Source organism: Hypanus sabinus, chromosome 1 (assembly GCF_030144855.1).
Source record: "Hypanus sabinus isolate sHypSab1 chromosome 1, sHypSab1.hap1, whole genome shotgun sequence".
Taxonomy (NCBI): domain Eukaryota; kingdom Metazoa; phylum Chordata; class Chondrichthyes; order Myliobatiformes; family Dasyatidae; genus Hypanus; species Hypanus sabinus.
In genome coordinates this window covers 152,346,508-152,359,218 of record NC_082706.1, presented here as the reverse complement: position 1 = coordinate 152,359,218, position 12,711 = coordinate 152,346,508, and the positions used below count along the sequence as shown (strand labels likewise).

Below are 12,711 nucleotides of genomic sequence, written 5' to 3'. Positions count from 1 at the left end.
CTGATAATGACACCTGCAGGTAGTGCAGCCAACTCTATCTCCTGATAGACTGCATTAAGGAGCTGTAGATGGAATTGGATGAACTAAAGATTATCCGGGAGGCAGAGCAATTGATAGATAAGACTTTTGAGCAGGTGATTACAACCAGAATGCGGAATTCAAGGAATAGATGAATGAACATCGAGAGAGGTCATTATTGAAGGGAAGCCATATTTCCCATTCTCAGGAACATTTTGGATATCCTGGAATGGAAGGCTTCATCTTGATGCAGCAGAGATGGAGAAACTGGAAAATAGGAATGGAATCCCTTTACAATTCAAGATGGGAAGAGTTGTAATCAAGTTAGCAGTGGGAGTCAGTGGCTTTATATTAAATGTAGGTCAATAGTTTGCTTCCGGTGATGAAAGCAAAGAAATCTAGGTGTGGTGTCATTCTCCTTTAGTGCTGCAGTGGGTACTAGTTGTTATACAAGCAATGATGAAGAAACAGCAGTGTACTTCCTGTCAGGGCAGGGTGGTATATGGGTAAGATCTCTCGGTGGGAGAGCATTTTGGAAGCATTAGTCACAGCTCTAACTATTTTACCACAGCCCTGGAGAGGGATAAGAGTAGACAATTTGAGAAACCTTTAATTGGGGTAGGTGGATGCTATTAGGCAGAAACATGAAAGCATAAATTGGGAGCAGATGTTCTCAGGGAAATGCACGACAGAAATGTGGCACACATTCAGGGAATATTTGCATGGAGTCCTGCATAGATATGTTCTATTAACGCAGGGAAAGGATGGTAGGATAAATGAACCGTGGATGTGGAAAATCAAGTTAAGAAGAAAATAAAAGCTTACAAAAGGTTCAAGAAACTAGGTACTGTTAGAGTTCTAGAAAATTTCAAGGTTTGCAAGGAAGGAGCTTAGGAATGAAATTAGGAGAGCGAGAAGGGGCCATGAGAAGGCCTTGGCGAGTGGGATTAAGGAAAACCCAAGGCATTCTACGGGTATGTGAAGAGCAAGAGGATGAGCTGTGTGAGAATATGTTAAACGTTAGTCAGATCAGACTTGAGGCATTATATGCAACTTTGGTTGCCTCATTGTAAGAAGGATGTGGAAACTTTGGAAAGGGTGCAGAAGAGGTTCCCTTCAAAGTCTTCAATCATTGTCCTTTCATCAGGATTATGATCTGAAGAGAATATGTATACTTTGATTCCATGTAATTGTGTGCATGTGCTGCACAATTTTCAAAATAAAGGAAGCATTTGCTGAAGATTTCTCAAAATATGCTATAATGCCTGCCATGGAGAGATTAGTCTCTAATGTTTTCATTTCTTCCTGGTGTCTGCATTCTGGAAATGAACCAATGGACATTGAGTGTTTTGGGAAATGATTGGTTGGTGATGAAGATTCCCATTGGGCCTGTAATAGCTCTCTGGTACATTCAGTCATGATTTTCTTAACATTGACTGAATCGCTGAAACTCAATTTTAGCATATCCTCATAAATGGAGACATAAGGAATTAATATTTCTGTGCTATGAACACAAACTTTATGAGGGCAACCAAAAATTGAGGCAGAACATATTTTAATGCCAGAATGCATTGAGATTTAATTATTTTAATGAAATTACTGTAACTAGAACTGACCTGAAAGGCAATTTCTTCACGAAGGTATATATGGGATGAGTTGAGAGAGGAAGTGGTTGAGGCAGATACAAAAACAAGCTATAAAAGTCATTTGGACAGGTGTCTGGATAGGAGCGATATGGGCCAAATATGGGCAAAAGTTACAATCCTAGGGGGGTATTTTCGTCAGCATGGACAAGTTGGGCCAAAGGGTCTGTTTCCATACTGTATTATTCTATACCCTTAACGTACAACTCTATGACAAATTTCTTCAGTTTCAGAATCATAGAGTAGGCAGCACTGAAACAGTCATCTGGGCTCAACCTGTCTATGACAACCAATTTGAATTTGAATTGACTTTATTACTTAACATCCTTCACATACATGAGGAGTAAAAATCTTTACATTAAGTCTCCACCAGAATGTGCAAATTACAGTAATTTGTATTCAATAGTATGTACAACAGGACAGTCGGTTTAGCGTAGAAGTATAATTGTATCAGTGTGAAGTAATCAGTCTGACGGCCTGGTGGAAGAAACTGTCCCAAAGTCTGTCGGTCCTGGCTTTTATGTTGTGATACCATTTCCCGGATGGTAACAGCTGGAACAGTTTGTGGTTGGGGTGACTCAGGTCCCCAAAGATGCTTCGGGTTCTTTTTACACACCAGTGTTTGTAAATGTTCTAAACAGCGGGAAGTTCACATCTACAGATGTAGATGAGATGTGCTAGGCTGCCTGCACTGCTCTTCGCAGAGTCTGCGACTGAGGGAAGTACTTTCCGTACCAGGCAGTGATGCAGCCAGTCAGGATGCTCTCAATTGTGACCCTGTAGAAAGTCCTTAGGATTTGGGGACTCATGCCAAACTTCTTCAATCGTCTGAGGTGAAAGAGGCGCTTTTGTGCTTTTTACACGACACAGCTGATAAGTATGGACCACATGAGATCCTTGGTGATGTGTATGCTGAGGAACTTAAAGCTGTTCACCCTCTCAACCCCAGATCCATTGATGTTGATAGAGGTCAGCCTGTCTCCATTTCTCCTGTAGTCCACAATCAGCTCCTTTGTTTTTCCGACATTGAAGGAGAGGTTGTTTTCTTGACACCACTGTGTCAGGGTGATGACTTCTTTTTAGGCTGTCTCATTATTAAGTACTCATTTATTCTTATCCCATTTACCTTCCCTTGGGCTAAGGCTTCTATGTCTCAATGATTCAAGTGCTCATCTAGATACACGACAAGGAGTGAGATATACCAACTGGTGGAGTGGTGTCGCAGCAACAACCTGGCACTCAACATCAGTAAGATGAAAGAGCTGATTGTGAACTTCAGGAAGGGTAAGATGAAGGAACACATACCAATCCTCATAGAGGGATCAAAAGTGGAGAGAGTGAGCTGTTTCAAGTTCCTGGGTGTCAAGATCTCTGAGGATCAAACCTGGTTCCAACATATAGATGTGGTTATAAAGAAAGCAAGATAGTGGCTGTACTTCATTAGGAGTTTGAAGAGATTTGGCATGTCAACAAATACACTCAAAGCTTCTATAGATGGACTGTGGAGAGCATTCTGTCAGGCTGCATCACTGTCTGGTATGGAGGGGCTACTGTACAGGACCAAAGTAAGCTGCAATGGGTTGTAAATCTAGTCGCTCCATCTTGGGTATTAGCTTAGAAAGCCCTTTTCTCACTGTTACCATCAGGTAGGAGATACAGAAGCCTGAAGGCACACACTCAGTGATTCAGAAACAGCTTCTTCCCCTCTGCCTAAATGGACCTTGAACCCTTGGACACTTTCTAACCTTTTTAATATACAGTATTTCTGATTTTTGCTTGTTTTTTAATTATTATTATTATTTTATTTTTTTCTCTTCTATATTGTGTATTGCATTGAACTGCTGCTGCTATGTTAACAAATTTCACATCACATGCCGGTGATAATAACCCTGATTCTGTTGTTAACCTTGTGATAGTTTCTACTTCATCAAGCTCTCAGGAAATGCATCCCAACTCTAACCACCTTCTGTATGAAAACTATCTTCCTTGCATCTCCTATAAATCTCTCATTCATGACTAGATATGGTAGCACAGCAGAACTTTATTGGATCCTTCCAAGTTTAGCTCTGATATCATTTTTCATACTTCTTTGAATTAACTGTGAGGCTAACTGTGTTAAATATTAGCTAAAAGCTAAGTACTTTGTTGTTAATTTGAAATCATACAAAAGCTCAAGAAGATAATAACAATGTATTTCCTTCAGTGAAGAACACTAGTAGAAAAGATGGATTCCTAAAGTCACCTGTTAGTTCATGTTCAAAGACTCAACCCAGTTAAGGATGTCACCACCATCACAGGACTGTGTACCAAACTGGAAACCATGGATGAACAAAGAGATCCACTCACTACTAAGGATAAGGACTTCAGTGTTCAAATCACTTAACCATGACATTTACAAGAAGTCGAGACGTGACCTCTGTCAAGCTACCACAGATGCCAAGACATGATCCCAGTTCAAAATCCAGTCCCAGACCAGTTATCAGTTGTGTTAACATGCTGTAATGGGCAACAAAACAAAGTGAGGCAGCCTCTCCAACAGTAGCACATTTCTTCTTGATGAGCTTAATGCATTCTGTGCTCATTTTGAACAGAAGAGGAATGAAATGTCACCACCACCTGCTGCAGAGATAAGATCAGTCTTCCAGAGAGTGAACATGAGGAAAGCATCTGGCCTGGATGGTGTTCTTGTCTGTCTCCTTAGATCTGTGCAGACGAGATGACATTTTAACCTCTCCCTGCTTCAATCTCATGTTCCCAGCTGCTTTATGAAGACCTTTATCATCCCAGTACTTAATAATAACTATGTAACATGCCTTAATGACATCTGTCCAGTGGCTTTGGCATCCACCACCATGAAGTGCTTTGAGAGGCTGGTCATGGCACAGATTAACTCTATCCTCCCAGACAACCTCAATCTGTTGCAATTTGTCTACTGCTGAAACAAGTCTACAACAGATGCCATCTCCCTGGCACTGCAACTGATCTCTGAAACATCTGGACCATAAAGACAACACATCAGACTATCGATTATTGACTACAGCTCTGCCTTCAATACAATAATTCCAAGCAAACTCATTTGCAAACTCCTAAATCTGGGATTCAACACCTCCTTTTGCAATTGGATCTTTAAATTCTTGTCCACCAGATCACAATCAATAAGGCTAAGTAGCATTATCTTTGTCACGATTATTCACACACTGCCACCCCGCTAGGCTGTGTCCTCAGTCCCCTTCTTTACTCCCTGTACAATCACATATGCATGGATGGATTCTGCTCTAACTCCATCTTCAAGTTTGCTGGTGATACCAGCATAATTGGTTGTATTTGAAATAAGAATGAATTGGAATACAGGAAGGAGACAGAGAGCTTAGTGGAATGATGTCATGAAAACAATCATGTCAGTAAAACACATGAGCTGATCTTCGATTTCAGGAAGTGGGCCATGTACAGTACATGTTGCTGTTCACATCAGTGCCATTGAGAACATCAATAATAGCCTGTCCAGGTTCAACCGTATTGATGCTACAGCCAAGAAAGCTCATCAGTGTCTCTAATTCCTCAGGAGGCATGTCCTCTTTAACTCTTACCAATTTTATCAATGCATCATGGGAAACGTCCTATCTTGGCTTGGTTATGGCAAGTGCTCTCTCTGTGACAGCAAGAAGTTGCACAGTTGTGAACACAGCTCAGCACATCTCAGAAATCACCTTCTCCTCCATGGACTCTGCCTACATTTCTTGCTGCCTTAGTAAAGCTGACAGCATTATCAGGCCCCACCCACCAGGGCACTGTCTTATCTCATCCCTCCCATGAGACAGACGATACAAAAGCTTAAAGCGTGTACCACCAGATTCAGAGTCAGCTTCTTCTTGCCACTGAACCATTTCCTACCATCAATGTACGTCCATATAATCAAACTATGTGTATCAACTAACTTATGTATTTATATTTATTGTGTTTTTCAATTATTGTGTTCTTTACTTGAGTGTTTTTTTATCTGCTGCATTGCATCTGGAATAACAATTATTTTGTTGTCCTTTACATCTTTATGCTGGAAATTATATTAAGCAATCTTGAGTAACAGGAACAATTGACCTCACAATCCACCTCATTATGTCCTTCCACTTTATTGTCTATTTGCTCTGCACTTTCTCTGTAACTAAGTCTTTACTCTGCCATCTGTTGTGGTTTTACCTTATAGAACCTCAATGCACTATTGTAATGAATTAATCTGTATGTATGATTTGCAAGATAATTTTTTACTGTATCTTGGTACATGTAACAATTAATAAAACAATTTACTAATTTTGTTTCCAGATCACTATTGCTGAATTATTTATTTAACTCAATTTAAATTGTCTAGTTACTTGGATTTAAAAAATTGTCCTTTAGTTATTCAGCCTGGCCTCTAGATTGCTAGCAACATTATCACGTTCTATCATACTCACAAACCTAAAGCAATTTTCACATACATAGTTTTTTTAAGCCATTTTTCTGGCAGTTGGAACTGAATGAAAGAAGATCAAGCTTATGCAAAATCAATACTGCTTATGGGGTATACTGATTCATATTGATTCAGCTAGTATTATATCTGCTCTGGAAGTATATCATCAAATAATTCATTGAAATATGATCACTTGAAAATAATGAACCCAATTATTCTATTTCAGGACATAGATTATCCACATTATAAATTTCTATTATAAATTTGGAGCTTGTGGATATTTCATTTGTAATATTGTCCTTTTCAATGACATGTCAGTTTCTTTGTTTGGTGGAAGGGATGAAGTAGCCATTCAGATGCTTAGCATCCTTACATCATTCTCATCTAAAACACTGTATCTTTTTGAACATCTTTTTGTCTCTAAAAAGTTTTAAGGAAATTTGTATGACCGCATCCCTGCTTTGTTGAATGGAAGATTTTATTTCCCTATTTGTACTATATTGTATATAACCATCTTCACTTTTTCTTCATCAATCAACTATGTAATTTCATTCCATCCAATTTAATAGCTTTTTAATCTATAATTTGGGTTGTCACTTAACTGCTTATTTGCAAAAGATGAGAGAAAGAATCTGTAAAATTATAAACCATCTGTCATGGTGATGTCATTGGAATTCAGAACACAATGGCTAAGCTCTTTGAAAGTATATACTGTAGGTGAGTAAAAAAGTATTGGGAGTTCGACTTACGTCTAAGTCTTTTTTATTAGGTATTGTCCAATGGGGAACATAGGCTTGAAAGTCTTTACCCCAAATTTGTACATGGCTTAAACCTAATATAGTGAAAGGTATATTTCAAGGCTCTGAGTTTGTATTATTGGTAACATGAATAAATTCAAGTAAACATTTAAATATCTCAGCAGGATTTGGCAGTGCAAGAGGATATGGAATGATTCCTAATAGTCAATTATATAGACTATTTATAGCATTTCTCTTCAAAAACAAATCACCCAGAGCAGGAAGTAAAGAAGATAAATGAATAGGACTGGAAAATAGAGAAATATACAAAATTGTGACGAAAGAACATTGAAACTCTGTTACTCTAGAGACCAATAAGAGTATTTGATGCATCACAGCAAGGATTTAGGATAATTGATGACAATCTGTTCCTTCATCAACTTCATAGAAATGGAATGAATGATGCTATGTGAAGTTCAACCTTTTTACACTCATGGGATCCTTAAGATATTTATAATGAATTCTTATCTGCATTGCTTTTATGATCTGATCATCATTTAAAGCCAGGTGTTTAAGAATACACAGATATACATTATATGTTTATCAGAATCAGGTTAGTTATCACTGGCACACTGTGAGTCATGAAATCTGTTGCACAGTAGCAGAACATTGCGATATAGAGCAGAGAAAGCAGAAAACCTACAGCACAATATAGGCCCTAGAGCCCAGAAAGCTGTGCTGAACATATCCCTACCTGTGAAATTACCTAGGGTTTATGCATAGCCCTTTTCTGAGCTCCATATACCTGCCCAGGAGTCCCTTAAAAGACCCTATCATATCCATCTCCACCACTGTTGCCAGCAGCCCATTCCACGCACTCACCACTCTGCATTAAAAACTTAACCCCTGACATCTCCTCTGTACCTACTTCCCAGCACCTTAAAACTGTGTCCTCTTGTTCTAGCCATTTCAGTTCTGGGAAAAAGACTCTGACTATCCACACAATCAATATCTCTCATCATCCTATACACCTCTATCAGATCACCTCTCATCCTACATTGCTCCAAGGAGAAAAGGCCAAGTTCACTCAACCTATTCTAATAGGGCATTCTCCCCAATTGAGGCAACATCCCTGTAAATCTTCCCTGCACCTTTTCTATGGTTTCCACATCCTTCCTATAGTGTGGCAATCAGAACTGAGCACAGTACTCCAGGTGGGGTCTGACCAGGTTCTATATCACTGCAACATTACCTCTCGGCTCTTAAACTCAATCCCACAATAGATGAAGGCCAATGCACTGTATGCTTTCTTAACCACAGAGTCAACCTGCACAGCTGCTTTGAGTGTCCTATGGACTCAGACCCCAAGACCCCTTTGATCCTCCACACTGCCAAGTCTTAACATTAATATTATATTCTGACATCATACTTGACCTACCAAAATGAACCACTTCACATTTATCTGGGTTGAACTCCATCTGCCACTTCTCAGCCCGGTTTTACATCCTTTCAATGTCCCATTGTAACCTCTAACAGCCCTCCACACTATCCACAACACCACCAACCTTTGTGTCATCAGCAAATTTACTAACCCTTTCCTCCATTTCCTCATCCAGGTCATTTATAAAAATCATAAAGAGTAGAGATCCCAGAACAGATCTCTGAGGCACTCCACTGGTAACCAACCTCCATGCAAAATATAACCTGTCTACAACCACTCTTTACCTTCTGTGGGCAAGCCAGTTCTGGATCCACAAAGCAATGTCCCCTTGGATCCCATGCCTCTTTACTTTCTCAATAAGCCTTGCATGGGGTACCTTATCAAATGCCTTGCTGAAATCCATGTACACTATATCTACCGCTCTACATTCATCAATGTGTTTAGTCACATCCTCAAAAAATTCAGTCAGCCTCGTAAGGCACGACCTGCCTTTCACAAAGCCATGCTGACCATTCCTAATCATATTATGCCTCTCCAAATGTTCATAAATTCTGCCTCTCAGGATCTTCTCCATCAACTTACGAACCACTGCAGTAAGGCTCACTGATCTATAATTTCCTGGGCTATCTCTACTCCCTTTCTTGAATAAGGGAACAACATCCGCAACCCTCCAATCCTCTGGAACCTCTCCCGTCCCCATTGATGATGCAAAGCTCATCGTCAGAGGCTCAGCAATATCCTCCCTCGCCTCCTACAGTAGCCTGGGGTACATCTCATCCTGTCCCGGTGACTTATCCAACTTGATGCTTTCCAAAACCTCCTGCACATCCTCTTTCTTAATATCTACATGCTCAAGCTTTTCAGTCCACTGGAAGTCTTCTTGCAATCACCAAAAACCTTTTCTGTAGTGAATACTGAAGCAAAGTACTCATTAGGTACCTCTGCTATCTCCTCCAGTTCCATACACATTTTTCCACTGTCACACTTGAGTCACTATATATATTGAGAAATATATAATAATAAAACTAGGAATTACAGTAAAAATATATACATAAAGTTAACTTAATTAGTAGTACAACAAATAGTAAGGTCGTTTTCATGGGTTCAATCTCCATTCATAAATCTAATGGCAGAGGGAAAGAAGCTGTTCCTGAATCGTTGAGTGTGTCTCTTCCCTGATAGTAGCAATGAGAAGAGGACATGTCCTGGGTGATGGGGGTCCTTAATGATGGATTCTGCCTGGATGCTGCCTTTTTGAGGCATCACTCCTTGAAAACATCCTGATTGCCGGGGAGGCTAGTGCCCATGATGGAGCGGGCTGAGTTTGCAACTTATTTTGATCCTGTGCAGCTCCACCCCGCTCCCCAGCTCCTGCTCCCAATACTAGATGGTGATGTAGCCAATTAGAATGCTCTCCCTGATACATCAGTAGAAATTTGCGAGTGTCTTTGGTAACATGCCAAACTTCTGATGAAGTATAGCCACTGTTGTGCCTTCTTTGTAACAGCATCAACATGTTGGGCCCAGGATAGATTCTCAGAGATGTTGCCACCCAGGAACTTCAAATTGCTCACCCCTTCCACTTCTGATGCCTCTATGAGGATTGGTGATTTAGATCAGTGCTATTTCTGTGCAATCTCATACAGATATGTTGAAGTTATTACAACCAAATATAATTCTGATATATTTATGCTTGTCTTCTTGGAACAATGGCTTTTGGTTGCTTACTTTCTCCTGTCCTGGCTGGCTGTTGTAAAGTAAGTTGTTCACAAACACTCCCAACAGTTGAATTTTCAGCTACTGTATGTCACTCCTGCAGAAAGGGGTTATGACTACATGCATCCAGAGGGAGCAGGGTGAACAAGTCACAGAGTTGGACTGAATGACTTTCTTATTGACATTGTAACCTTCAAAAAAGAGTCAGATAAATACAGTGATGTAGATAAGTTTGGTACTAACACAATTTTTTTTTACTTAAGGCTCAGTGCAGACATAGTAAATTGAACAATTGCTTCCTATGGACCTTCTCAAAGCTGACAGGATACTGCTTTAAATTTGCACATAATTACAATGATCTCATTGATCCCTAGCTGCAGTTTAAAACCTAGGCCAGAATGGAAGTTGATGTAACCTTGTCACCCTTTGAAAGCCCATCAAGAGTAAATCTGAAATGGCAGTGTCGTTCAAAGGTCTTTCAATTTGACTCTGTAGGACTAGGCAGACGAATGTGCCTCAGGGCAAGTTCAGCCCCATAACACTCAGATTGGTACTCGCTCATGTTTTCTCCATGACTTTTGATGTACACCAATCACAACTCTAAACACACTTGGGATATCTGGCAGTTGCCCTAAGTCTGCAGGTCAGGAGTTCTACATTAATCTGAGTTTACAGAAGCTCTCGCTCACTCTCCAGGTAACCTGAATTAAATGAATGCTTTCACTGGAGACAAAGAAATGTATTTGTTTGATGATAGGATGACCTTAAGAGCAAGTCTGAAAAGTCAGCACATCTTAAATAAAGATTATGACTACTGGATATTTAGAAGAAAATCAGAACACTATAGAAATGCACAGAACAAACTTCCAGCAAGTTTAACATATTTTCATCTGAATTGAAAAATTGAAAAAAATACAGGATGTCCGAGGGTGTGTTTCTAGCATTTCCTGCTTTCTCTGTATCTTTCATGTAACAACTGTTAATTTGCCACCTACCTTTCTATGTACTGTTATTTTCTGCTTTGTATTCAATGTTATCAGAATTAATCCACTCTATTTTTTAAGCTTGGAAAATGGGTTGTTATTCTGCAGCATCTCATTAAAGTTGTTTTCTCCCTTTTTCAGCAGTGGTTACGACTTTGACTATGATTATTATAGAGATGATTTCTACAGTAGGTATGTATGCTCTTTGCATTTTTACTTGGCACAAAATATGTTAAATTGTACAGTGTAAATTTATAAATAAACAATAACTAGCACATGACCTTATGCTGTCGTTGCAAATTCAAGTGCAATTAGGCCCTGCAAGGATGATTGAGAGATCAATGAAAATAAGAAAGCAAAGTCAGTTCAAAAACATGTCAAAATTATGCTGTGTTATGTCAAAATTATCCTGAAGAGGAGCAACTCATAGTTTTGCCTAACCATTAAAGTTAAGTAAAACTGTAAAAAAAAACCTGTGGAGAAATGTACTTTATCATTCTTGGGGTATTTTTGGCTCAATTGTAACAGGTGTATGGATAGGTTTATATAAATCTTGTCATAAAAGTTCTCAGTTGCTCATAAATAAAGCCTGAAGGAATATCATCTTCATCAGGCTTGAAAAAATTCAAAATACAACAGGCCAATTGACTGATACCCTACCCACCACTTAGCTATTTATTATTGTTAGCACTGACACACAATGACTGCAGGGGTGTGTAATCCACAAAATGATAAGTAGTTGCTAGTGTTTAGACCACTCAGACAGCACCCTCCACCAACATAGGAGAGGAAGGTTTCAGGATTATTGGAACACCATCACCTGCAGATTCTCCTCCAAGTTGCACAGCATTTTGACTTGGAAATGTCCTTCATTGTTACTGCATGTAAATCCTAGATTTCCACACCCACCAACACTATGAACGGGCTTTCATGAAAAATACTGCAATGGGTTAAGAATGTAGCTTACCATCACCTTCCCAATTACAGATGTTGAACTTGCCGATTAGATATATCAGGGGTACTCTAAAATATTTGAATATTGTTGAAGAAACATTCATCCAGACAAGTATAGCATGTTATAACAAACATCCAAATTATGCTTACAGTAGAAGGGTTCTGGGGTGTCACAAACACAGATCTAGGTGCTGCCCTGTTCTACCAGTCACATTATCCAGTTGAAACAGATAAATGGGGAATCTGGTGTCTTGGCAGCATTACCAGCAATACCTTCCTGTTCTTTGCTGATCATTAAGAGCAGAATGATGAGGAAGTAATTGCTCTGATTGGATTTATGGATAGAAAATACCACCGAAATTAGATCCCTTATTGTCAGGATGCTGGTATATTGCTTTATTAGACGAACATAACAAGAAGCATGGCTTGCAGTGGAGAACAAAAATTCAGCATTGCAAATGAGAAAGCTTATGTGCTTTGTTGTATCCAGTGTACTCACCAACTCTTGAAATAATGCAGGTTGAAATAAAATAGTGGAAGGCCAGCTTCTGAGATAGTGCGGATTGCAAAGGGGAGCTAAATGGATCACTCACTCAAGTCCAAAAGTGGTTGGTAATGTTTCAGAATTATTATTTTCAAAGGTACAATTTAATGTCAGAAAAATGTATACAATATACATCCTGAAATGCTTTTTCTTCACAATCATCCATGAAAACAGAGGAGTGCCCAAATGAATGAACGACAGTTAAATGTTAGAACCCCAAAGTCACCCCCA

At 39.3% G+C, this 12,711-nt stretch overlaps 1 protein-coding gene across 2 annotated transcripts in view; it reads left to right on the top strand.

Moving 5' to 3' along the window:
* Positions 1–12,711, top strand: part of LOC132399201 (RNA-binding Raly-like protein) — a 489,585-nt gene that overhangs the window by 362,504 nt on the left and 114,370 nt on the right. For both annotated transcript variants that reach the window (XM_059979344.1, XM_059979353.1), the window contains exon 3: positions 11,124–11,174. In XM_059979344.1, coding sequence (XP_059835327.1) covers positions 11,124–11,174 — 51 coding nt within the window. The remainder of the gene's footprint in view (positions 1–11,123; positions 11,175–12,711) is intronic.